The 27,369-nt window shown below is 50.0% G+C and overlaps 1 protein-coding gene across 4 annotated transcripts; it reads left to right on the forward strand.

The window, feature by feature from the left end:
• Positions 1–326: 326 nt before the first annotated feature.
• RBPMS2 (RNA binding protein, mRNA processing factor 2) lies at positions 327–27,131 on the forward strand. 4 transcript variants are annotated; one of them, XM_081288699.1, is made up of 8 exons: positions 719–1,960; positions 17,372–17,449; positions 18,028–18,066; positions 18,899–18,961; positions 19,279–19,429; positions 19,929–20,080; positions 25,685–25,754; positions 26,016–27,131. In XM_081288699.1, the coding sequence occupies exons 1-7, from the start codon at positions 1,886–1,888 to the stop codon at positions 25,745–25,747; spliced, it is 621 nt and encodes a 206-aa protein (XP_081144825.1). In that variant the 5' UTR covers positions 719–1,885; the 3' UTR covers positions 25,748–25,754; positions 26,016–27,131. The 4 variants fall into 4 exon arrangements, with proteins under 4 accessions (XP_081144828.1, XP_081144825.1, XP_081144826.1 ...); XM_081288700.1 differs by lacking the exon at positions 719–1,960 and adding an exon at positions 3,228–3,352; XM_081288701.1 differs by lacking the exon at positions 719–1,960 and adding an exon at positions 12,286–12,303.
• The last annotated feature ends 238 nt before the right edge of the window (positions 27,132–27,369 follow it).

Consider the following 27,369-nt stretch of genomic DNA (forward strand, 5'->3'; position numbering starts at 1 on the left):
CCCCTGTCCCAAAGTAGGTGCTCAGTAATTTTTACCAAATAAATGAATGTCACTGGGAAACATATCACCCATCTTTAGTGATCAATTTACTTACCTGTGAGGTGGTAGGTTGAGGTGATTATAAATTATCTGGGAGAATGAGTCACAGCACAACACCAGTATGGTGGTGCTGCCCCTATTTACCAAGCCGGTACACTGAGATTCTCAGGGGCCAAGTTACTCGCCCAAGGTCTGGGGTGCCTCCTGGTTGCACCGGCAAACCTTTTAAGTCTACCGCCGCTGCGCGTCGCTTCCAGACCCGAACCAAGATCTAGCTTAGCTAGTTCTAGTTTAGTCAGCACAGAGAGTAGGCGCGGGCCGTGGATCACACCCGATGACGCCTGACCCCTCCGCGTCCCTTCGCCTCTCCGCAGTGGCTACTCAGGGCCGGATGGTGCTGCAGACCTGGATCCCTCAGGACGCAACAGGAATTCTGGGGTGGGGACGCGGGAAAGGAGCCCAACCCTCAGGTTGCTCCGCCCGACAATCGGGATTCGGGCGCTTCCAGCGGGACCCGAAGCGGGCGCGGGTTTTAACTAACTGGCGGCAGGGGCCAGCCCTGGTCTGCGCGGGTTTTCAAATTCAAGAGGCTCGAGACCCGTCGGGTGGGAGTCACCGCGACTCCACCCGAGCAGCCAGGTTGCTCTCCCCTCCCCCCGTGCTCGTCTTTGAATTGGAGGGGAAACGGCATGGACGGGGTACTTAGTTCAGGCGTGGAGTGAGAAGACCCAAAAGCCGGGTAGTGGTAATGGGGAACCTTCTAGGTCATTCGAGGTATCCCCTCATAGGGCTAATAGCCATTAAGGCCACGAGACGTACTTTCCAGCCTTGAGCGCCATTCAGAGATTGAGAGCGGAAAAGGAGTTTGCCTCCTAAGTCCCACCCTCTGGGCTAGGAGCTTGAAGCCAGAGAGGGGAAGTGATTTCCTCAAGGTCACTCAGCAAAACAACGCCCAAGGCAGACCAAAGCCCAGGTGTCTGCCATTCTCCCCCTCCCCCGCCTATCATCCTCAGAACCCGGACCCCGCAGCTCTGAGCTGTGGGAAGGACGGTTCGAACTGCGACCCGGCGAGTAGTTCTGGGGGCAAAGGCAACGCGTCGAACACCCCGTTTTCCTACACTAGGTTAAAAGGGAGCCCACAATCCCGGGGCCTCGCCGAGGGCGCACCTCGCGTGGGGCAGACAGGGCGGGGATGCGGCGTGCCTGGCACTCGGCTCCACCTCCGGCGGTGCGCGGCTCCTTTAAGAAAGTTCGCTGGGCCAGTTCATCAAAGTTTAAAAACTTGTCGTGGAGAAGGGAATGGGGGAAGCAGAGAAGGAGAGGGTGACCAAGAGAAGGGAAAGGCCGCGCCGAAGGCCGGCGCGTCGCGGCCGGGACCGGGGCGAGACCGCAGTGGGCGGCCGGGATTGGCTGTGCGTTCCCCCGGAGACGGCGGGAGGGCGGGGGAGGGGCTGGCCGGGCCCCAGCTGAGGCCGGTTCCGGCCCCCTCCCCCGGCGCCCGCCCCCTCCCCCGGCGCCCGCCCCCCGCCGCCGCCGCCGCCGCCGCCGCGGGCGCACTCGCCGGTCGCAGTGAAAAGGCGGAGGCGGCGGCCGCTCGGGCTCGGCTCTGGTTCCCAGTGCCTCCCCCGCCGCACCCTCTCCCCACCTCCCGCACCCGCCAAACTTGATGTGACCCCGGCCTGACGCGGCGGCTGCCCCTCTCACTGCCCCGCGGGCCCCCACCGCCACCCCGCCCCGCACCCCCGGAGCGCACCGCTCACCGCGCCCCTTCCCACCTCCCGGCCGGGGCCGGGCGCCGCGCTCGCCCTCCGCGTTCCCTTCCCTCGCCACCCCTTCCCCCTTCACCATGAGCAACCTGAAGCCGGACGGCGAGCACAGCACCAGCACCGGCACGGGCTCCGGCACAACCCTGGAGGAGGAGGTGGGTCTGTGGCCCCGGGACTTGGGTGAAGTGCACGCGGAGGTGGGCGCGGGGAGGACGTGCAGGGCCTTCTGCGCCGCTCGGGGTCGGTCGGGCCATCGCTCCTGGCGCCTTCCCGCTGCTGCCCTTCGCCCGGGGAGGAGCAGCCCGTGTCCTTCGGGCGGGGGCGTGCGGCCTGGACTGCCTCGCGGGGCAGGCATTGTCTCCCCGCCCTCCCGGGCTCGAGGAGGGCCGCGCGTCGTCCGTGCGTCTAGCGGTGGGTTGGCTGCACCGAGTCGGTCCCACGCCTGCTGCCCGCACGTCCCTCGCACCCCACCCCCAGCCCGACTTGCTGCCGTAGTCTGGGGAGCACCTTCCAGGTGGCCGGGACCCTCGTCTCAACTACAAGCGGAGCGGCGGGCGGGCGGCACCCTCACTTTCCTACCCTTTCCACCCTGATCCCTTCCCATGACCTTGGAGGCCTGCTTCGGCCGCCCCCACCTGGGTTCACTAGAGTTGTAGTCATGGGACCGGGCAGGCTTTCTTCACAACCCCTGAACCTGGGTTTTGGCATAGGTGAGCCGGCAATTAACTGGAGTTGGGAAAGAGATGACTAAATACATTCAGTTCCCGGTTTTCCGATTTTGCACTGGTAGCCAAGCCAGGACCCCAAAGCTGGCCTGGGTGGGATCCTGCGAGAAGCGATGACATCATCTTGTCCACTGGCCATGTGCTAATAGGGAGTATGAGATGGCTTCATGGAATCCCCAGCAGCTTGTCGGTTGATGGGATGGTGAAGTGGATGTGTGGGGGTGAGGCGGTGGATAAAAATCTTAAAGCTTTCAGTAAATGTGAGGGTGGCCAGCAGAGAGGAGAACTGGTGTGGAAAGGGGACAGCCTTCTTAGCTCCTACGAAGGGCCTCTGCTGTGTCACCCAGGGCTGAAAGACCCTTCCTGCCTGGTCCTGGAATGTTCTTGCCCAGGAAACCAGGGGCCAGTTATCCATCTTGAGCGCTCTTCCTTTTGGTATGGGGGAGAAACCGCAGAGTGTGGGGCGGGGTGGCTCAGGGTTGCTTTCACCTCCCATTGGACTATGGGGTTGGTTCAGAATAGCTCTGAGATGCACTGCTGGGCCAAACTCCCGCACTGCCAGCTCCTTGTCTTAGCAATTCAGAGGCCTCCTGACAGCCTCAGTCCACCAATGGCGTGACATCTTGAGAATGTCTGTCTGATTCCACCTTTTGCTGGGAGGAGCAAGGGAAGAATATACAACTCTTTACTAAGAATGTGAAGAGGGAAGGCCTGATGGCTGTTCAGTAATGGCTCTTGGATGGTGGGTTGTTTTGACTCCATTGGACTTTGTCATCCTTTGACCTTGATGCCCACAGACCCTTCACTTTGGGCACCATCATGGTATGTGGTTGTTCAGAACCTTCCCTGAGATTAGGGGAAGAGTGACAGGGTTACTGGTGTGTTTGCTTGCCTTCATACCCTTGCAGGCTAGAATTGGGAGGGCAGTATCTACTGTGAAGCTGAGCAGGAACCCTGAACCCCATTACTGCTCTAAAGTGTTGACTTCAGCAGGGATTTCACACTGCTTGAAAGTTGGGCTAGGCTAACCCAATCCTCAGACCCACTGCTCTGGGTGGGAAGAATAAACAGTGTAAATCTTGAAAAAAGCATTTGAGATTTCACTTTTTTTTTTTTCTCCTAATTGCCTTTCTGGGAGAGAGGGCAGGCTCCTTAAAAAGTGGGGTCCCTACATTCCTCTTTGGGGGCTAAGGTAGATTCAGTAAGAGGGTACTTGCTAAGGAACATGGACTTGATGTATTTAGCTGAGGTCTAAATCTAAGGGCCTCGATTAGCTCTCCTGGAAACCACCTCCTCCTCTGTTAGCCTTCCTCTTGGAAGCTCAGTGTGTATTCTGGTCTGGTAAGAACAAGAGTCAGTCTGCTCCACTCATCAGCTTCTGAACAATGGGCCAAGAGCTTTGCTGGGGGCTCCATCTTTTTTGTGTGCTTGGGCTTGGAACTGATCTCTTTCCTTTAGCTTAGAGGCTGCCTAGCAGTCAGTTCTGCAATCCCTAAGATCCATCATCCAGAAGATGTTGTTAGCAATGATGGTAACTGCTATAACCGACCTAAGCTGGCTCTTTCCAGTCAACTATTAGAGATTAGCTAGAGCAAGCATAGAAAACCAAAGAATCCTAATACTGTCCACCATAAGACTTTAATTCCTAAAGGTGCTGGGTCACTGGAGAAGGGGTGTGTTTCCATGGTTCTGAGGCTGCTTGTCTTAAAGTGCTTTGTATGGCTTTGGCTTTTCTTCCTTGCCCATCTTACCTGTAGTCTTCATCTGTATCACATGCAATAGGTTCTTTTTCTGGACTGTGGGTTAGGAATATAGGTGAAAGGTTGCAGGCTAGGAGGTGAGGAGGACCTGCCAGGAGGAAATGATGGTATGTTAGAATAAAGGAATGTCAGCACATGGTAACATGGTACCACTGAGAGGTTAGAGATCAGCCCTCTCTGAGTTAGGGGTGAGTAGATTGTTTCTGCCATAGTGGGGTGGAAAGGGCATTCTAAGAGGAGGGCCTGGCATGTATAAAGGTAGGGTAAGTGCATGGTAGAACCTCATGACTTTTTTAGGTAACTACCAGGAATTTGCGGTGTTGCAGCAATAATGTGGTCCATATTATGAAGAGCCTGATACCATGTGGGATTAGGAAGAAAAGCATTTTCTTTACACTTGGGAAGGAGATGTGTTATGTGTTAAAAGCTTTGATACCCTTTGAAAGCTAAAGAGGACAACAGGGAACTAAAGAGAGGAGATGAGTTTCCTTTTCTTTTTCTTTTTAAATATATTTTTAGTTGTAGATGGACTTTTACTTTATGTATTTATGTGTGGTGCTGAGGATAGAACCCAGGACCTCACACATGCTAGATAAGCACTCCACCACTGAGCCACAACCCCAGCCCCATGAGTTTCCTTTTCAATCTGAGCCTATACCATCCCTCAGGTGGGTCTTGCTGGACACAGAACATGAATCCTGCTTGAGGCAGGCTTTATGTCCCTGCTGCTGAATCCCATATCCAAGCCTATCCTGTCCCAAGTGATTTTTCCATGGATAGCTAGGTAGTTACTGTGTTTCTGGAGAGGAGTAAATGGAGATCTTTTACAATACAAAGTAATAAGTTATAATAATTTTTAAAAACAATGTTATTGAGGGCTGGGGGTGTAGCTCAGTGGCTGAGTGTGTGCCTAGAATGTGCAATCACCAGGTTCATACCCAGCACCACAATACAAAAAAACTACCAGGACTGGGGATGTCGATAAGTGGTAAAGTACTTGGCATGTGAGGGCTTGGGTTCTATACCCAGTGCCATGAAAAACAAGCCTTTATTGAGGTATGATTGATACACCAAAAAAGCTATAATATATATTTATTATATTTATTGCATTTAACTTGGTGAGTTTGGATTGGTTATTTCCCCCGCCACCTTTTTTTGTTGCTGGGGATTCAACTCGGCCTTACAAATGTGCTCTACCACTGAGCTATATCCCTAGCCCCTATGGCAATTTTTAGTTGGGGTGGGGCATCCCTGGGTAGTGGGTATTTGGAGGTGAATTAAAAAGTTGGGGGCTGGGTTGTAGCTCAGTGGCAGAAGGCTTGCCTAGCATGTGTGAGGCACTGGGTTCGATCCTCAGCACCACATAAAAATAAAAAATAAAATAAAGGCATTCTGTCCATCTACAACTACAAAAAAAAAAAAAAAAGCAGCCTAATGGTAAGCTATATATAGAAAGGCAGGGGTTAATGGCAGCTAAAGGGTGTATAATTTGACTTAAGTTTGCTACCTTCTTACCCTAGTGTAACTGGATCAAGACTGTTCCTTCTGTAACTGTTACCTAGGGTTCATCATATGTCCTCAGAGGGATGTCAGGAGACAGCCAGATTCCTGGCAATGCTGAGAGGTTAGAAGTCAGTGAGGTATGGGTGAGTAGGAGGTTGTTAGACCTGTGGGGGTGGAAAAGGTCAGAGTTTGTCTAGAGGAGTGTGAAGGAAGTCCAGGGTCCAGTGTGTGTGACTTGGGTACCTTTTCTTTTCTGACGTTGAAAGCATTTGAAAGAACCTGGAACATCTTTGTGCTTTGTCTGCAGTCTTTTTTGAGTATGAAGAAAGGGAGACTTCTATGATTACCTGAGCACTTACCCTAACTAGAAACAGGACTCAGGCAGGTGGATCCAGGAGGATTCTGGTAGGAAGGCAAGTTCCCTTCCTCTCTGGAGGGTGTTGTAGGTGCCTCCCCTCTGCTCAAATAACCTAACGGAGAGAATGTACTAATAATAGTAAGCCTGTATGTAGTGTTTGCTGCAGACATGGTGCTAAACTCTTTATTATTTTATCTTACTGAACCTTCACAACAGCACTGTGAAGTACTAACGTGTGTGGTACTGGAGATTGAACCCAGGGGTACTCTACCACTGAGCTATATATCACCATCCCATTTTATTTTAAATTTTAAGACCTGTCTCACTAAGTTACAGAGCCTGGACTCAAACTTGTAACCCCCCTGCCTTAGTCTCCTGAGTAGCTAGGATTGAAAACTGTGCCACTGTGCCTGGCTGAGAGCTTACATTACTATCATCTCATATAAACGTGTCAAGAGAGGTTAAAACTTTCATGGAGCTATGAAGTGAGGAGGTTGGGATTTGAGTTCAAAATTACCTCTTAACCACATGCTAGATTTTGCTGAGATTTAAGGTGGCGGAGAGGTGTCTGCAACCCAAATTTTTAAGGGCTGAGTAGCTAGGATTGAAAACTGTGCCACTGTGCCTGGCTGAGAGCTTACATTACTATCATCTCATATAAACGTGTCAAGAGAGGTTAAAACTTTCATGGAGCTATGAAGTGAGGAGGTTGGGATTTGAGTTCAAAATTACCTCTTAACCACATGCTAGATTTTGCTGAGATTTAAGGTGGCGGAGAGGTGTCTGCAACCCAAATTTTTAAGGGCTGACCTCTGGGTACTTCTTGAGTCCCAAGTAGAAGACCAGAAACTGATTTTAGGCTATTTCCTTTGGGCTGTGGTGTCCGTAGGACTGGGTGATGAGAACTGTTCACCCCTGCCAGGAGGAGCATTCTATCACAGATATTCTTTAGAACCACCATCCCATAGGATAATAAAAACAGACCAAGTCAATTTTATTTTAAATTCTCTACAGATGGCCTACCCCTCCTTCTCTGTACCTGAGACTGACTGCTTTCACACCTCACTGCCACAGGCTGCTTTAGGCTTCTAAAGAAATGTTACTCACTTTCAAGTGATTGTCATTCTGGAGGTCATACTGTTGGATCATTGTCTCCTCCTTTCCCATATGTGGGCAGCCTGGCTAGTTTCTTTTCTTTCTTTTTTTTTTTTTTTTGTCCTGGGGGTTGAATGCAGGGGTGCTTTACCACTGAGCTACATCCCCAGCTCATTTTATGTTTTATTTTAAGAAAGGGTCTCATTAGGTAGTTGAGGCTGGCCTTGAACTTGCAATCCTCCTGCCTCAGCCTCCTGAGTTGCTGGGATTACACACGTGCACTACCTTACCCAGCAAGAGAACCAGCTTCTAAATCCCATTTCAACTTTTGGACATGGTGGCTTTCTTTGCCTCCCTCTCGAGGGTGGTGCTGGTGAAACCCCCAAGTAGGGGCAGAACATGGACTGAGATGCTGAATCTTCCCTTTGCTCTCATGCTCTCAAACCATTTATCCAATTGGGCCTTAGACAGTCCTGAGAGGTAGATGAGTTCCTCCTGCCTGCCCTGAGGGCTGAGCTGCTGGTCCAAGGCTACCCACCTCTGGTCACTCAGTTCAGAGTCCTGGGACTGGCACTGCTTGGTTGCTACTTGCCTCTACTCTGCCATTGGTTATGGGCAGTAGCCACTTGACTGTCTCCTAACCATGGCAAAGCTATGAGACAAACAGTGGGGCAAAGCCTGTCACTTACACTTCAGAAACCATGCTGCCATAAGGTGGGTGGGACCTAGACAGCCCTTCAGGCTTTGTATGCCAGAACCCTTTCCACTGCCTTCCAGGGATCTGCACAGCCTCCTTGTTTTCTGCGTCTTCCTTGGTTGGAAGAAATGTCACCTCTGAGATGTGTTGAGACTCAGCCTTTTCTGAGGCAGAAGAATCCACTTGTGGGTCCATTGGTGCCAGAGTCCTGGACTGCAGCAGGGCCTGGGGGATGGGAACGTTTGCCTAGGCCCACCTGCCAGGGCTAGCCACTCACGGTCAGCTGCGTAGCTGCGTAGAGGCACTTGACTGTTGCAAGCTGTCGAGGCTGCCTTAGTCCTCCAGGGAGAAGGAGCAGGGCTTGACCTGGACCAGGCCATGGTAGCAGTATCTGGAGCATTTAACCCTTCTTTGTGGTTGGCTAACCTTCCCCCATATGGACCTTGCTTTAATTTGGGAGTCGGGGGAGAAGAGGAGTCAGGAGAGGATACTGGAAAGACCCCGAGACTGTGAGTATATATGTATTTGGTTCTGGAGATAACCCAGGGGCATGCTACCACTGAGCTTTATCTCCAGACCTTTTTGTTCTTTGTTTTGAGACAGTTGCCCAGGCTGGCCATGAACCTGACATCCTTCTGCCTTGGTCTCCCATCCCACCCAGAACCTGAGACTATTTTTGAGAACTTTTATTGCTATGAAGATTCTATGTACCCTCCACCTTCTGCCCAGATTGTTCTGGTTTAGATGTGTAGTTGTGGCACAGCTTGGAATGGAGGGATCTCTGATGTGTTTGCTAGGGGACTTTCTGATCAAAAAGGTCCAGAAGCAACTTTGGTCCCTGAGCAGAAGCCTTCTCTCAACAGGAGCACCATGTTGGGGATCATCACTCTTGTCAGATTTAGTCAAGTGATGGGGCACGGGTGGTGGTGCTGGTGCTGGTGCTCACGCTGGCGTGGCATCTTATGGTTTAAGAGCTGGTGGTATTAATTTTGGACCACAGTAAGCCTGTATGTAGTCCCTTCTGTGCAGTGGTGTGTGGCAGTGGTGGCAAGTATGACTCTCACCAGGCACTCAGGCAGGTGATAATAGATCTGTGTTGGCAGACCTCACTGCCCAGAGGGATGGGGAGGTGAATGGATCTGGGAGGTCTCCCTGCTGGGGGTCCAGCAAGTCTTGCTTCTAAGTCCTGGCCTCCTGCTCTGACTGGAGATATACTTAAAGCAGGCCTAGTACCACCTCTGAGCAGCCTTTTGTGGTACCAAATCTGCACAACTTAGTTCTTGCTGTGTCTTTGCTGTAGATCTCTGAATGAGGTGTAGGTCAGTGCACCTGGTGGGCTTTGACCTAGTGTGTTTCTACTATGAAGCCTATTGTTTCTGGGGCAAAGAGCAGCTTAGATAATGAGGTCTGAGGCTCCCTTACTTAGTATTGGTTGGTTGGTTGATTGATTTGCGGGACTGAATCTAGGGGCACTTTACCACTGAGCCCTTTTTATTTTTGAGACAAGGTCTTGCTAAGTTGCTGATACTGGACTCAAAGTTGGATCCTCCTGACTCAGCTTTCTGAGTCACTGGGAATATAGGAGTGTGCTACTGCACATGGTTTACTTAGTACTTTATATGTGACCAGTCTGTCCCTCCTCTTAGAGAATTCATCACCCCAGTTTGGTTACCCCAATCTCTGCTCCCTTCAACCCTACACATCCTGTAAGAACTCTAGGATATGTTGTAGGCTATAAGCAAAGAGCCTTAAACTTTCCAAGCAAACTGGACTTGACCTCTAGCTCTGTCACCAACTGGCCAGGCATTTAATCCCTGAGCTGTTTTTTCTGCCTGTAAAATGGGCCACATACCTGTTTTACCTGTTACATCAAAGAGACCATCATGCTTACATACCTATGATTCAGGTGAAAGAATGAAACTAAAAAGTGTGGCCCAGATTGGCCTTGAAGCCAAGCTCTGGTGGCATGTGCTCTGGGGCTGGAATCAGTAGAGCAGGCAGAACACTAGAACTGATCTTGAGCCTGGGAGTTTCACACCAGATTGGGTTGTGATGCTGATGGTAAGCTCTGGGGCAAGGTGTCATCCAGGTGGAGGCTGCCTGGAAAAGATCTGGAAGCAAGGGTGCATATGAACCTAGACACATGGGCATTGGGGGAGCGTGTGTCTAGGTTCATATGCACCCTCTGGCTGTATGCTGCTTGCCGTCTTTCCCTGTGCCCTTGTTCAGCACCTTATAAGTCCTGGGTCTGCTGGCCATGTCGCCACATTCCATCCACCTCGCGTCAAGTGGCCCCACTCAGAGGGCTGGCTTTCCCTCTGGGAGAGAGCAACCTGCTATGCCAGGCCTAAGCGTGGGACCCAGGCACACACCCCCACCCCCCAAAACAAAAACAACCAACACCCCACCCCACCCACCCCCGCTACTAAGGTCACACCCAGTATGTGATTACCCTGAGATTTCTGCCTGGCAACCTTGGCATTGAGCCAGCAGTGACCCACAGACATACTTCAGGCCCAAGCTGGCGTAGGGGTCCAGGCCCTGGCTTCTGTCTTCTTATTCCCTCCCAGTTTTGTTCTCTGTCCCCTTCTTCACCATATCCTTTGCCTTCTTGTGGGCAGAAGAAAGCACTGGGGCTCTAAGCAGATGAGGACACTGTCCGAGTCTTGTCCTAAGACCTCGTCACTTTCTCCTTTTTCCCTTAAAATTCTGATACCTTAGCACATCAATGGATCTCTCTTCCCTGGAGGAGCCAGATCAGATCTGGGCATGAGGTTGATTGCTACCCATCTTAAAAGGATGTCTGGGCTGGGGCTAGGGGTGTATAGCTCAGTAGTAGAGCCCTGGGTTTGATTCCCAGCACTACAGAAGAAGAACAGAAATTAACTAATTAAAAAGAACATTCAGTATCTTTATATCAGGAAAACCATAAGCTTCCTATATAACGTAGGCTGCAGCTCATAAATACCTGTGGTCTAGGCTGGTGGAGTGTCTGTCTCCCTCCCCCCAGTGGGGCGCGAGGCTGCTCACACTCAGCATTGAAGTTGGCAGTCTTGAGTCTTTCCTTTGACCTTTTTATAACTGAATCAGCTTTGTTTAGGACTAACCACAGCATCATCACCCCTGCCACCCCATCTTTTTGCAATTTGCTATGAAGATACCTGTTCCTGGGTGCCTCAGAGTTATTCCGCTGGGGTCTAAGCTGCTGGCAAGCAATCAAGGCTTACAAAAGAGCACTGACTCAGTAGCCAGGCACTTGAGGACCCTGGGGCTGCTTCTGGTAAGCACAGTGACCATGAACAGCTCACTGGACCTCTGGGCCCTGGTTTCCATCTAAAAATAAGGTTTCTTCAGCTCAAATATTCTGTATTTGGGTTGCTGCTAAGGACTGGGAGCAGGGGAAGGATGTGGGAAGGGCTTATAAGAGGCTTGTTTTTCCCTGTTTGGATTTCCCTCCTCTCCCCACCCTCTTCTCTTAAGTAGTGTTTTCCATCCAGCTGACACTAGGAAAGCTCACTCCCAGCAGCGAGGAGGAGGGGCCTGGAGCAAGCCTGCTACTCTTAACCGTTGATGAAGTGGACTGTGGAGGCAGTTTTTCTTTTCCAAATAAAATTCTAACTTTCAGATATCCTAAAGGATCAGTACCAGAAATCAGTATTCAGAAATCATTTTTATCCCCTTTGTACGATGATTTTTTGGGGGACAGGGGTACTGGGGATTGAACTCAGGCACTTGACCACTGAGCCACATTCCCAGCCCTATTTTGTATTTTATTTAGAGACAGGGTCTCACTGAGTTGCTTAGCACCTTGCTTTTTTTTTTTTTTTTTAAGTATTTATTTTTTAGTTGTAGTTGGACATAATACCTTTATTTTATTTATTTATTTTTTTATGTGGTGCTGAGGATGGAACCCAGGGCCTCACACATGCAAGGTGAGGGCTCTGCTGCTGAGCCACAACCCCAGCTCTAGCGCCTTGGTTTTGCTGAGACTGGCTTTGAACTCATCCTCCTGCCTCAGCCTTATGAGCCCTGGGATTACAGAAGTGTGCGCCACTGCACACCGCTGTATGATGTTTTAATTGCCCAGAAACAATTTTTCTGGTAGGGTTCTCTCCCCAAGTTCAGCTCTCATGGGGTAGGGATTTATGAGAGGCTGGAGTTGGCCTTGAGGGGAGACTGTTCCCTGGGGGTTGATGGGATTTTTGTGAGTGGGGATTGGCCTCGGTGTTCTCCTGCTTCAGGATCCTTGTTGGAGAAAGGACTGTCTTCTGCATGATGGTCCCTTGAGTCCAGAGTCCAGTCTTGGTGATTCTAAGACGGGGGTCTGAAGAAGACTGTAGTTGTCCTTCACAGTTAAATGGTAAGAGGACTTAATGACTATGGGTGTCTTTGAAAGCAGTGTTTACCCTTTCCATCACTAATAAAAACTGGCATTTATGGAGCCCATCCTCTTAGCCACAGTAACTGAGAAGCCGAGTGTTTAATGCTCAGTATGAAGGATGTCTTTTGGCGTGAAAGGTTGGGGAAAGTTGGTGCCTTCTGCATTTGGTCTGTTCCTCCCTTGCAGAAGAGGACACAGGTCTTGTGAGCAGAGGGGCCTCTGCCACATCTCTGACCAAGTGTGTGTCCTTTTCACTGGGCCTAGTGGCCTGCAGCTAACCCTGCATCCTGGTCCTTCCTCTTGGGCTTTGCTTAGCTGCTTTCGTCTAGGTATTTCATCTACCGCTCCAACTCCCTGCCAGCCCTTCCTCTATTCCTACTGGGCTCTGTGTGCCCCTGTGAGGAGGGAGACTTGAACAGCTACTCCTCAGGCGGGCAGAATGAGAGATCTGCCCTAGGGGTATCCAGGGCCTAGAGAGGTTTCTGCCTGGAAGCCTGTTCCACACAAACCTGGATTTGTGCCTTGGGCTGGTTCCTTGGGGATCACTAGCACTTTGTTCCTGAAAGCTTGTTTTAATTTAATCTTTTCTGAAGGTCTTTAAACAAGTGTCAGTTTGTCTGAAGGAAGACCTTCACTGGCACATGGATGGGTTGTCTGAGCCCCTTTCTTCCTACCACTTTTCTCTCTAGAAAGTCATCCCTTGCCTCCAGGCTGCAGAGGCTATGGAGGAAGAAGGGAAACCCAGATGGTGGCCTGCAACCAACACCTCCCTGAAGGAAAAGGCTGGGTAGCTTATAAGGCTGTAATGGAATTAGACAGTGTGGTGAAGAAGTTCCTTTTAAGCCTGTTTTTTGGGCTGGGTATGTAGCAAGCATGCATGAGTCCCTGGGTTCAATCCCCAGTATCAAAATATTAGTAAGTAAACAGGCTTGTTCTTACTGAGAGGGGTTCAAGAACAGAGTTGAAGATCGGGAGCTGATACTACCTGTGCCACTCAGGTGCTGCCCTTCTTCGCTCCTGGAGACCCTAGCACTGGGAATGAGACTGAGGTGCCTCCCAGAGGAGGTGAGAAGAGGTCAGGGGGTTGTTGGTCCAGCACTAGCTGGAGGAAAGTAGCCCTTAGACCTTTTACTCTGAGGGACAGGAAAGACCTGGATGACTGTAGGAAGTCTGCTAACAAGTGGTAGCCAGTGGTGTAGACTTAACAGGCAGGTGCTGGACATCTCCCACCACCTGACTCCCAAGCGCTTTAGAGGAAAGACAGGCAACAGGGCTTGAGTGAGAGGAGAGAAGCCTTGGGAACCCCATGGCCTGGGAACAGGGACATAGTTGTGACAAAAGCTGGTCTTTTCTACTCAACAGGCCAGGAACTGGCTGGGACCTGCAGCAAGGCTGGTCTGTTCCCAGCTGTCATAGGGGGTACACAGCTATCTATGTCTGTGATGTCCTGTATGGGGTACAACCCTAGTAAGTTTCCCTGTTCATGTTAAAGTTTGGTGCTTCCAGTAGGTTCTACCAGAAGTGTTCTTCCTCAGCATGTATCATCTTTTAGTGAGTTCTCAAGATTCTGTAACTACTTCCCAGTATCCACTCCACTGACTATACACTTCCCTTCACCTCTGATAAAGAACAGGATTGTGGGCCTAGCAAGCACGGTCTGCTCTTTCTTGCTCTGAAGGTGACCATTCTTTTTTTTTTTTTTTTGGTACTAGGGATTGATCCCAGTGACGCTTAATCACTGAGCCCCAGTTCCAGCTCTTTTTTATATTTTTTATTTTGAGACAGAGTCTCACTAAGTTGTGAAATTGGCTTTGAACTTGCCATTTTCCTACCTCAGCCTATGGAGCAGCTGGGATTATAGGCATGTGCCACCTAAAGGTGTCTATTCTTAGGGGACCATTCTTAAAGGTCCGTGGTTGCTCTTCACCTTTTAGAATGTAAAGGAGACAATCCCTTGGATTGTGTGGAGGCTTCTGCAGAAGGGGCTAGTCTGGGGTTGGGGGTGTGGCTCAAGTGGTAGCATGCTCGCCTGCCTGCGTGCGGCCCGGGTTCGATCCTCAGCACCACATACAAAGATGTTGTGTCCGCCAAAACCTAAAAATAAATATTAAAAAATTCTCTCTCTCTCTCTCTCTCAAAAAAAAAAAAAAAAAAGAAGAAGAAGAAGAAGGGGCTAGTCTATGCAAGGAGAAGGGCCCAAGAAACAAGTTTGTTTGTTTTGGTGACAATGAGGATCTAAACCAGGGCCTCATGCGTGGTAGGCCAGTGCTCTACCACTGACTTAACCCCCAGTCGTGTGTTGAATTATCGTCGTCATCCTGTGGAATCAGCAGGACACCTGAGTTCTTTGGGTTTGTTGGTTGATCTTTCCATCATGGCATCAGTAGCTATAGAGGTCTGATTCCAGTCTGCATGCAGCTTCCCTCCTGAATCCAGGTCCTGAGGCTGGCACCAGAAAGTGCCATGGGAGGAGTGGGCTCCGGTAGTGACTTGAGACATGAAGACTACTTGGTCAGGCCTTGAAGACGTGACTGCATGTCTCAAAGGATCCTGACTGTGCCATCATTTATGCTGTCACTGTCCCTAGCCTCAGTTTCCCTTCATTTGTAAAATGATGGGGTTAAACTGAATACTCTCTATGATACCTTTGACCTCAAACATTGCTCCCCACCCCCCATGGAAGAGGAAAAATAAGAATCGAGCGACCACCTAAGGTTGTTGTACCCACATTCCCAACTATAGACTGACCTGGGCCTGATCCAGCCTTACTAGACAACCATGGAAAAAAATGGTGCCCGATAGGTGAGGGCCTGTAGGGCAGTGGTGACAGGAGCCCTAAGTGAAACAGCACTTGGTTGATCCCTGCATGTGTGCCAGGCATGGAGTAAGGTGAGCTTTCTCTTGGAGATGGATGGTGGTGGTGGTGACAGATAAAGAATATATTCAGAAAGATAAGAAACTTCTCCAGACCAAGCATAAAGCTGGGATGCAGACTCTGGTCTAAGGAAAGCCTGTTCTTTCTCATTTACAGTGCCATTCTGTAGTCCTCAGCCTCATCTGGTCTCTGGCCATTTTTTCTTTGGAAGGACTTAGTGTGTAGAGATGGGGAGGGAGGTCTCAAACGTCAAGGCCTGACTCAAGGCACTTTGGAAGATTGAAAAGTCTTGTGTCTTACTTAGCTCCTGTCTCTCGGACTTGATGCAATCAGGATGAGAGGGTCCGCTTAGGCTGGGGGGAACATAAGGCAAGGGTGCCAAGGACCGCTGCAGGACTCGGGATGGAAAGGGGAGCCAGGAAATCAGGACCTGAAGCATTAGTGCTCTTTAGCTAAAGAGTGAGGAAAGGGTGGGCCAGAGGACAACAGCACAAGCAACTGCTATGAGATGGGACACTGCAGGTGTTTGTCAGGGTCCTTGGGAAGGGTTTGGGGTCAGATGGGGTCGGAAGCAGGAAGGTGGGTGTACAGTAGAGACTTGTCCTGTCCACGTGTGGCTGAGATTGTTGAGCTCATGCTTACCCCATCGCTGGTTTGCCAGTTTCTGACTTTTTCTACCTTCATCACTCTAGCCTTACTGTCATCTGAAACAAGTGCCAGGAGAAGGGACTGGCTACTGAATACATGTGTGACAATTCTTTATTCAGCTGTGGGGCTGAATTAGGTTGCCCAGGTGGATGGTGTCAGACAGCAGTCAGGGTCTTTTACAACCTGGGTCTCGCCTACCTCTGCTCCTTGGTGAACTAAGCCGCATGCCCTGGACAAGTTACTGAGCTTTGCTGGGCCCTGTTTCACTGTCTGGACAAGGGACATAGGAGGGCAGTGTCATTGGCTGGGATTGCTAGAATCAGAAAGAACCAAGGAGTATATTCAAGTCAGATTGCAAAGGGTCTGTGTCCTGGCAAATAGGGACACATCACCTAATCCATAGGTGCCTCTTTTCCTGAGAGATGACAAGGACAGATTGGGGGCTAGAGTGTAGCCTTTGGGAGTATTTTACAACCTAAAAGATGGAAACCAGTGGGAAAGGGCCTGGTGACCCGGAGGGAAGACTAGAAACAAGACTCTGAGCTGGAAATAAGGAAAAGAGTCCCTGTTACACACCCGCTCCCTGACCCTAAGCAGGAAAGTTTGTGCTGAGAACTTGCTATTTAAGGGGCCTCTGGGGAGGTCTGGCCAGAAAGGAACCATTTGAGGGAGGGTTTAAAATTAGTCTGAGCAAAATAGGTGGCCTCTGGGGAGAACTGAGGCAGATGCTTCTGTGGGGCTGCTCTGGGTCCTTTTTTTTTGTTTTTGTTTTTTAAGAGAGAGTGAGAGAAAGAGAGAATTTTTAATATTTATTTTTTAGTTCTCGGCGGACACAACATCTTTGTTGGTATGTGGTGCTGAGGATCGAACCCGGGCCGCACGCATGCCAGGCGAGCGTGCTACCGCTTGAGCCACATCCCCAGCCCTGGCTCTGGGTCCTTGACCCACCCTAATGTACCCTCCTGGTGAGGACAGGAAGGAGGAGAGGACTGATTAGGTTCACTCTGCACAGCAGCTCCAGGGCATAGTGTGGCATAGGACTTAGTTCCATGTACCTCTTTGCCTCTCCTCAGACCAAACAGAATCTCTCAACCACGGTATCTTTAGGAAAAATATATACGTATTTTTTTCTGTGTGCTTTTTTGGGGGATGAGGCAATATAGCTTTCTTCAGATTCTTAGAGGAGTGGGACCTTTATCTGCAAAGAGCGTGTACACTTTGTCAACAGAGCACGTTCTCCTTGCCTCTTTTGGCCACAGTCTGTGCGCAGAGGTGTTCAGCAAGTGCTTGCTGAATGACACCTACAGGATAAATCTAAAGAAGAAAGGTGCATAGAAAGGGCTTTGAAAAATTTAAAGCTGTGAGACTAAATGTAAATATGCCTCTGTGTCCAAAGGAGGCCCAGGAAATACTGAATTCCTCCTTAAGCTCTAGAAGGACTCTAGTTTCCTGCCTGAAGGAACAGCCCCCATTCCTGTCCTTCCTGTCCAATCTGGCCCTGACCACTGTGGTCTCTGTCCTTAGGTTCGGACATTGTTTGTCAGTGGCCTCCCTGTGGACATTAAACCCAGAGAACTCTACCTGCTCTTCCGGCCGTTCAAGGTGAGTCAGGACCCAGCCACCCCCAAGATAGAGCCCTGGACCAGGGAGAAGTAACAGGAATGAATCTCTAAATTGAGTTGTGTGCGGGCAGTTGGATCAGCAGCTGTGGTCACAGACCTGGTTCTGTCTGGTTCTGCTAGTGTACTTCTTTCACTTGGTTAGCTCTTTGGAGCCTCTGTTTCCTCATCTGTAAAATGGAGACATAAAGGATCTTAGTAGTTTTGCTATATAAGGAATCTTAAGATTTGGTGTAGGCTTTTCCATTTGCAGATGAGAGAGCTTAAAAGGTAAGATCTGTGCTTTCAAATTACAAGTTAGTGGAGCGCACAAAAGTTTACGCATGAAGTGATGAATGCCACCGCATGATGCCACCCCATGTGCTAGACCATGTGATTCAGAACACAAGGGCAGTTGGAACTCCACAGTGGTGGAGGTTAGAGTGGGTTGGCTTTGTGGGGGGAGAAGGGTGTGAGAATGATTCAGGGGTCACTGGGGAAAGGTGGGGCTGAGGGGGCAGTGCTGGGTTAGCATAATAGAGGCTTCTTACCTTCCCCAGTAATGGCCACCTCTCTCTACAGGGATATGAAGGGTCCCTGATCAAGCTCACCTCGAGACAGGTAATTTCCCCCACCCCCAGGTTTTTCTTCCTCCCAGCCTGTACTGACTGCTGAGTTTATAACTGAGGTCTGGTTCCTTTCCCCTAACATGACAGTGAAACGCACTCTGCCATCCATATCTGTCTTCAGCTGACAAAAGGATGGCCTCCACAGGTCCCTCCCCACTTCACCAGCTGTTGGGGTCCAGTAAGCTCCTGGCCTTCTGTGATTGACTCGGGGATTTGGGAACCACTGTCTGGGCCCATGGCTGAGGGTAGTAGAGAAGGTAGCTGAGCTCTGACCTACAATCTTTATGCATTTAAACAGGCTTTTACAAAAGAGTGATTTTTTTAAAAAAATATTTTTTTAGTTGTTGATGGACTTTATTATCTTTATTTTTATGTGGTGCTGAAGATCAAACCCAGTGCCTCATGCATACTAGGCGAGCACGCTACCACTGAGCCAAAACCCCAGCCCCCAAAAGGGTGATTTTTTTAATGCAGTGAAATAAAGCTTGGTTGGCATTATTTCCCATGGTGTGGTACAATGGAGGGAGACTTCACTTTGGGTGCATGTGGATCTTCCAGCTGTACCTTAGGGGAGGTGTGGGCAAGGAGTTTTTTTCTTCTCTGTTCTCTGTTCTCTTATCAGCAGAACAAATGCTGTTTCTAGTTTGGTGATGATCCTTTTTTAGTTTGTGGTGCTGAGGATTGAACCCAAGGTCCTAGTATATACTATAGAGCTCTACTACTGAGTTCCACCCCCAGCCCAGTAATCTTTGTTTGGTTGTTTTAGATGGGGCAAATGGCATACTGGGAGAGATGTGAGGATGTTTTTTCTTTTTTCCTACTAGCCTGTTGGTTTTGTCATCTTTGACAGCCGGGCAGGAGCAGAAGCCGCCAAGAATGCATTGAACGTGAGTAGGTGGAAAGTAGGCCTTCTCTGGTAGGCAGTGAGTGCCTCTGTTCTGTCTTTTGCAAACCTTCCCCCATTTCATGCCCAAGAAAAAAGTCCATAGGTGAACTTCATTTCCCACTCATCTCAGGGCAGAGTCCTTGATTCCCTGTTTGTGATAAATATAATTACTCACAGGTCTAAGCCACATTCTTCTACCATGGCCCCATGTGCATGAGTCTTGTAGGCGAGCTTGGTTCCGGGGCCCTCTATATCCACTGCAGTTGACAGTGTGGAGCCTACAGAGTAAGTCTTTCTCTTCCTTTCCTTCCTGTGTAGGGTATTCGCTTTGATCCTGAGAACCCGCAAACCCTGAGGCTAGAGTTTGCCAAAGCCAACACCAAGATGGCCAAGAGCAAGTTAATGGCAACACCAAATCCCACCAGTGTTCACCCTGCCCTAGGAGCACATTTCATCGCCCGGGATCCCTGTGAGTGGTACTCTGAGCTGCCTTCTTTTGCCCCTTTGCCTGGTCAGAGCTGGCAGGCTCTACTGGAGTTGCATGCAGAGCAGATGCTCAGATTCTTATTGAGGGAATCAGTCCTGTCTGTCTTCCCCTCTTCAGGGGGCTTCTTGCATCCAGAGCTACCTTTGAAACTTCCTTCCCTGTGGCCTTGGTTGACTCTCAGAGGGACTGTGCCTGAGCTATTGGGGTTTTCAGCTTCTTGAAGCCAGTTCTTGAAGCCACCTCTGATTTTTCTTATTTGAGATGGATTGAGGCCTGTTTGAGAACTTATTGGTGCAATCAGGGTGCCCATCATGCCAGGCCAAATTCATGTGGCTTCTTTGCCTGGTCTTGGTCTTCAGTAGAGGCTGGGGGTGGGGGTTGTGGCTCAATCGTAGTGCTGGGTCCCCTTCTCTGTTTGGAAGGGGGTGGTAGGAAGAAAGACCAGTGTTCTGACAATGGAGGCTGTTGTCTCCTGTTATAGATGACCTGATGGGGGCTGCTCTGATCCCTGCGTCCCCAGAGGCCTGGGCCCCTTATCCTCTGTACACCACAGAACTGACCCCAGCCATCTCACATGCTGCGTTCACCTACCCAGCTGCCACTGCTGCTGCTGCTGCTGCCCTCCATGCTCAGGTAAGCCCCTCTGGGTGGAGGAGTAGAAGGGCTCTGAGTTGGCTCTTCCAACTTAGACTTTGTACCTTCCTGGCCATGGGGCCACTCCTATCCCTAAAGCTCCAATGGAACTGTTGTCCTTCAGGATGATCTGAAAGGCTAGGCTTCAGGGATCTATAAGGATTGGGATCTGACTGAGGGGAGGAGATTGTGAGTGGTGAGCTCCTGTAGAGGCTGTAAGGCAGAGTGCCAGGAATGCTGAGAAGACTGGCTGTGGCATCGCCTCCCGGAGCCCACCGTGCTCTGCCCTGCTCCCCTGTGGTGACAGGATCACAATTCCATTCCCGGTCCAAGCATGATCTCTGGAACCAGACGTGCTTCTGCCTGTCTTTATGAACTTCATCAAGCTTTTAAAGATTTCTCTGCCTCAATTTTTAGTCACCTGGAAAATGAGAATAATAGACTTTGCCTTAGTTGTTGTGACAGGTTGATGTTAACCAATGAAGTTCTAGAACTGTGCCTGGTTGTCCTAAGAGGTCTTGAGTGTTTGCTCCTGTTTTTATGCAACCTGGCTATTTCCGGTCTTAGGGCAGGAAAGTGGGAGCAGACATGTCTTGGGGGGAGTTGGAAGGGTGAGGACTGGGCCCAGGGGGCTTTGTGTCAAATGCTATGTCAGATCCCAGCCTCTGGCCACCCAGGTTTACTCTGGTCTGACTTTTTTTTTTAATTGCTTTTATTTTTTAAATACATGACAGCAGAATGCATCACAATTCTTATTACATATTTAGAACACAATTTTTCATATCTCTTGTACTCTGGTCTGACTTTGCCATAAGTATAGGCCTTGGGATATACTACCAGTGATGTCTTACCACACTGTGTGTGTGTATGGAGAGTGGTCTGCATAGTGGCAATGACAGGAAGCTACCAGGTGTGTGGACAGGATGCTGCCAGACAGTCACAGGAGGAAGGCCAAGGAGCAGTCTTGATCAGCCTCTGATCTTAGCCTCTGATCAGCCAGATGACCAACAGCTGAGCCTCAGAGGAGCAAGCTGGCCCCAGCAGGGTGGCGGTGGGGTGTGCTGTGCTGTTGAGGGAGTATATAAAGGGAGGTGGCTTGGACCTGGGAAGTAGGGAAGGGGACAAGGCAAAAGGACATGAGAAGCCAGAAAGGGAGAGTTCACTGGAAGCAGAAGCTGCTGGTGGGAGCTAGGTGCTTTGTTAAAAGCTGAATGCATATCCTTCTTTAGGCCCTTTGAGGGGCTTAATGACATTGAGGTTCACCAGTTCCAAGGTAGAAAGTTCAGATTCATGGACCACTACCTGAGCCAACTTTACCCTGGCAGGGAATTCCTTGGCTACAGCATCTTTTGATTGTACCAAGGGCAGAAGAATTGTGGTTATAGACTCGCCACTGTTCCCAGCTGATTACCAGAGACAGCGCTAAAAAATTGATTAAAGCATAGAAAGAGGGCAAAGGTCTTTCCCTGGAGGAAGACCTTTGAAGGTTTGAGTGTGTGCCACAAACTAGTTTCTGTGGCAGGGATAGAGTGGGGAGCAAGAAAGCCCATCCTGTGTGTCTGCCCAGGGCAGACCTGTTGTGCTCCAGCGAGCCGAGCTGTTTTAACTGTAGGGGCCCCAGGAGGCACTGATGGGACACAGAACTGGCCTTGCTGGACTCCTCACCTCTGGTCCTGTGTCTTCATCTGTAAAATGAGAGGGTTGGACTGGATCAGGTGGAGAGGTTCTGCTCTGTCCTGAGATGCTAGGCCATGACAGACAGGGAGGCAGGAAGGGGGTTCAAATGAATCAGGGGAGGCTTGGAGTGCCCAACTGGCTTGGAGTGGCATGCTGCTACCTGTCACTGAGCTCCATGCCACAGGGTTGCGTGCCTGCCATTTTTCTTTTTTCCAGTTTCCTCCCATAATCTGCCATATCTAAGGATAGTGGCAGTTTTCGGGAAGAAGAAGACTCGTGTCCAGAGGTTAACCAGGTGGTCATTAGCCAGCCATTCATTCCTCAGCAGTAAAAGAGTCTGTTAGGACCAAACGTGTTAGTCCTTAGATTTGGGAATAGGTGTGTAGGTAAATTCACAGATGTGAATCTTTTATGAAAATTACAATATATAGTTAATCTTTTCTGACTTTGAATCTTAAGACAGTTTTCCTAGTAAGTAAGTATAGACTTGCATTTCGGATGCCTAGCTGGCATGGTGGTGTGGAAATGGACCTGGTGCCTGGTGGACAGTAAGTTAGTTGTTTGCATACTTGTTTTCTACTGTAGTGCCCTTGCTTTGCTCACATGTCTAGGCACCTGTCACAGACCTATTGCAGGGTCCAAGTGTAGGCTGTCACCTGGGTCAAGTATTGTTTAATTGACCTTCAGATGAGAGAGGTTCCCATTTTTCTTGACTACTCATATTTCTAATTCCTTTACCCTCTTCTTGGTGTCATCTTCTCCATTAGTCAGTCCTAAGATCTGAGAGCGAGCTGAGGCCATGTCCTTCCCTCCTTGTTGGAAGCAGCCCCCCATAGGCTCATCCATAGCCTCATCATTGTGCCCTGTGGGATGGTCTCTCAGGAGCACATTGGGATAGCTAGAGGCCTCGACTCTAGTTGGGTCCCTAACATTGGTCCTGCCGCCAGGCCTGAGGGTCTCAGGCAGAAGGAAGAAATCTAGGAAGGGTCATGCTGCTTCTGGAGAACCACTGGCTTAAACCAGGCCCCCAAGGGAAGCAGCCCTCTAAGTGCATTCCATCCACTTCAGTGACACGTTTGTCCTGAGCCCACAATGGGAGCTTTCTTCTTTTCCCCCAATTAGTCACCTGACTCACCCAGGTTGGAGGGAAAATTGTTGCTTGAGATGCAGGGGTCACAGTACCTTGTGGAGGAAGTATAAGACAGGATCTAGCAGCTGCTCAGATTCTCCAATGTAAAAAAAAGGTAAGCTAGAGGCTTCCTAGTCCCTTCTAGTCTCATCCTGCACTCTCCCCTCATTTGGCCCTGTAGGGCACCCAGATGGGTAAGGGATCTGGGCAGGGCCCACTGATGGGTTCCCTGAGCTGGACTGAGCCAAGGCTTCTCTGGTGGCACCACTGCCAGTTTCTCATGTGTCACTCTTATGTGGAATGATTTGTAGTGTCCAGCCACATGGCCAGCTGAGAGAGCATCCCCTGGGCCACATCTAGGAAGGGACATGCTGTTGGGGGCAAGAGAAGCTTTCCACACAGCTGTCAGCCTAGAAGGGAAGGATCTGCTTCCCGACACTTAGGAGGCAGGATAGGAAATACCATGGCTTCTGAGGTGGGACAGGCAGCTCCAAGGCAAGGAGAGGCCTTTTCTGTGGGCTATAGGCTCTATTAAGGTAGTTCCTGTGGGGCTGGGGATGTGGCTCAAGTGGTAGCGCGCTCGCCTAGCATGCATGAGGCACTGGGTTCAATTCTCAGCACCACATAAAAATTAAAAAAATAAAGATATTGTGTCCACCTAAAACTAAAAAATATTTTTTTTTTTTAAAAAAAAGGTAGTTCCTGTGACCCAGGGCCATTGTATTCTGGTGACAGCAGTGCCACATCCTTTAGAGCCCAGGGGAATCCTAGTGTTGATTGGGTGGCCAGACACTCACTTCCTACCGCAGTCCAAGGTGGGTGTGTGGCCAGAAATCTGCATTGCACAAAATAACATCAAGAATTTGCACAGGGGCTGGGAATGTGGCTCAAGCGGTAGCGCACTCGCCTGGCATGTGTGCGGCCCTGGTTCGATCCTCAGCACCACATACAAGCAAAGATGTTGTGTCCGCCGAGAACTAAAAAATAAATATTAGGGCTGGGGATGTGGCTCAAGCGGTAGCGCGCTCGCCTGGCATGCGTGCGGCCCGGGTTCGATCCTCAGCACCACATACCAACAAAGATGTTGTGTCTGCCGATAACTAAAAAATAAATATTAAAAAATTCTCTCTCTCTCTCTCTCCTCTCTCTCTAAAATAAATAAATAAATAAATAAATATTAAAAAATTCTCTCTCTTTAAAAAAAAAAAAAGAATTTGCACAGAGCAAATTCTTAGGAAACCTCCCCTCCGCCCCCAGAGGGCCTGGCATCCTTGGACATCCTCTGTCTACCCAAGAGGCAGAAATTGTGGCTGCTAAGTGGGTAACTGGTACCACCTGCTCTGCTTCAGGGTGTCTGACTATGTACTTGGCTTCAATCTCATTCTCTATAGTCCCTCACTTTCGTGTGTCATTCCTTCCTTTTTTAAGGGGACCCTGGGCTCCCCTTCTGAGTTCTCATCCCTATACCACATTCGCGTGGTGCCCCTTCCCTCTCCCAGACAGCCATGGCAGGCTAGGGCAGAGATGCTCTGCCATGTGTAACAGGCAGGTGCCTTCCCTGCAGCCTTGGCCTCGCAGCCAGTGTAGCCCTCCTTCCAGATGACTGGCCCATGGGGACAGGGTTCTCTCTCTCTCTCTCTCTCTCTCTCTCTCAGTGGTGCTAGAGATTGAACACACTCAACAAGGCAAGTGCCTAGCCTTGCATGTCATTTTCTTGATCAGACTCTGGGAATCCAGCTTTGGAACCATTGCTCTGTGGGGCCTTCTGGCAAGTGCTAGAGTTTAGGTGGCTACTGGGCACTGGTAGGATACTTTGAGGCTGCCATCCCTGTAGATGCTTTGAAGAATTGTATAAGGACAGGAGTTTTATCTCTTAGATGACCCTGTTTTGTTTGTCTTGTTTTGTTTTGAGTACTAGAGATTGAACTCAGAGGGGCTTTCCCACTGAGCTTCATCCCCAGATCTTTTTATTTTTTATTTTTAGTCAGGGTCTTACTGAGTTGCTGATGCTAGCCTTGACCCGAACTTGTGATCCTTCTGCCTCAGCCTCACCAGTCTCTGGGATTGCAGGAGCGCACCACTCCTGGTGTGACCCTGTTTTTTTGGGGGGTGGGTGGGTGGGTGGGTACTGGGGAGTGAACTCAGGGGCACTCGACCATTGAGCCACATCCCCAGCCCTGTTTTGTATTTTATTTAGAGGTAAGGTCTCACTGAGTTGCTTAGCACCTCGCTGTTGCTGAGGCTGGCTTGGAACTCACGATCCTCCTGCCTCAGCCTCCCGAGCCTCTGGGATTATAGGCCACCGCACCTGGACTGATCCTGGTTTTATAATGTACCTTATGTCCTGTCTTACCTGATTGCCATATCCATCTCTGTTCTATGACTGGATGAGGATACTGAGACCCAAAGAAACACAACAGAAATTTATTAGGTTTGTTTTTCTACTAATGTTAGGAATGTCTTGCTCTCCTAGTAAGCAGGGGGGGCAGATTGCTGACTGCCGAGATGTCCCTCTGGCAGGCCTAACCTGGCACATGGCTCAGGCTTAGTGAAGTCTAAAGGCATCTGCATGATCTGCTCTCACGGAGCCTCAATCCTGCAAAGGAGGTGGGGCAGGCAGTCTTCCCGTTTCTGGATGAAGAAACTCCTATTTAAGGTGAGTAACTGGCCCAGCCTTTGCCAGCCAGTCAGTGGCACAACTAGGACTGCAGCAGGGACACCGAAGGCTGAGCTCATCAAGTTCCCTGCTGAGGGAAAAGGACTGCACGGTGGGCTCCTGAAGGTGGGTTCTCTTGCAGGTGCGCTGGTATCCCTCCTCTGACGGCACCCAGCAAGGATGGAAGTATCGCCAGTTCTGTTGATTCTTCAGTAAGTGTTGGCCCCAGAAGCCTGGGACAGAAAATGTTCTAGACTCTGGCTTCCTGCAGGGCTGTGGTCCTCTCTCTGCCCAAGTCTCCAGAGCTTGCTACTGCGAGGTGGTACCTGGAGCCTGGTCACTGGGGCAGGTGGCTGGTTTTCCCTTCTCCCACCCCCATGAGCCTGCCATCTCCATGTGCGTCCTCCGCAAAGGGAGGCCTGGGCCAGCTCTACTCCCTTACCTCTGCTTATGGCCACCCCTCTCCCCTCCAGGTCTGGTCGCCAGGAAGTTGGTTCTGGGACTATGTGGTGGGGCCAGAATAGGGCCCTGAGCTTCCACCGCCCCCTGCGTGCGGCCTGTGCAGAGCTGCTGCTTCTCCGGAGACTGTGAATCTTAAGCCTGACTCAGTGAACTGCTTCCTGTTCCTTTCCCTCTTCCTCAGGCTTGTTCTACCCCAAACCCTTCTCCAAGGCCTCCCTGGAGGATTTGAGGGCCTTCTTGCTGGGACACCCAGACCCAGCTAGGAGGCCTCACTGTGACCCAGCAAGACCTGACCTGACCTCCCACTTAAAATATGCTTTTTAAGCTCCCCCTCAAAAAAATGAGGCATTTAATTTTGCATGTTTTCTGGCATGAATTAAGACACTTAAACTTGTGTATATGTGAGTGTACAGTTTGTTCTCGCACTGTCTCCATAGCAACAGGTCCTAGCTTATGGTGCCTGGTCCCTCTCTCCACACCCTGTCCCTACACCCACTGTGCTTCAGAGAGGCCTGACCCCTGTGGCCACTTCTCCCCCAAGGACCCATGCACCACACACACTTCCAGGCTCAGAACCACCACATGACATTTGCCTTGTCATTTCGAATCAGTCTTCTGCTTCCTTCTCAGATGGGCCAATAATTATAAGAAAGCCCTCTCCTCTGCCCATCTTGCTGACCTCTCCACAGGGCGCCCTGCCCCCACCACTGCTCCTTGTTCTTTCCAAACCTTAAAGTCAACCAAAACGTGAAAAGTATTTTTGTACCCTGTGTAACAAAATATTTATGCATCATAAAGGATTTTCATGTGTGTACCATTAATTATTAAAGAGACCTTGTTCGCCTTGTCAGATAAGTTTAATGTTTAGTTTGAGGCACGAAGAAGAAACGGGTTTCCATTCTTCAACAGCGAGCCTTTGTGTCAGGCGTTGGTTTAAGAAAAATAAAGAAAAAAATTGTGCAATTTTATTTTGTTTTGTGAGCATATCAATGCTTTACCTTTAGTCACAGCTGTGACTGTCTTGCCATTTCAGATGTGGGAGACTAGGTGGCTGTTGTAATTGTTAATCCTGTGAGAATGTGAAACTGGATAATATATGAAATGTAAAATAAAAAAATCCAAAGTGACTGCTCTCTGGCCTTTGCTTCCACCTTCCATGAGACAGGACTGCAGGGTGAGGGTGTGACCAGAGAGGTGCTGAGTTAAGGGGAAGGAGCGGAGTGCGCCTGCCTGGAGCTCTGGCCTAGTGACTGTCATGGTGGGAGGGCAGTGGAGCTCCTGTTGCCTTTCTCCCCCCCTCCCCTTTGGAGAACTCATGAAACAAAGTCCTGGAGGGGAAGCAGCTTGCCAGGGGCTGCACAGCTG

Source organism: Spermophilus citellus (genome assembly GCF_964194105.1).
Source record: "Spermophilus citellus genome assembly, chromosome: 4".
Taxonomy (NCBI): domain Eukaryota; kingdom Metazoa; phylum Chordata; class Mammalia; order Rodentia; family Sciuridae; genus Spermophilus; species Spermophilus citellus.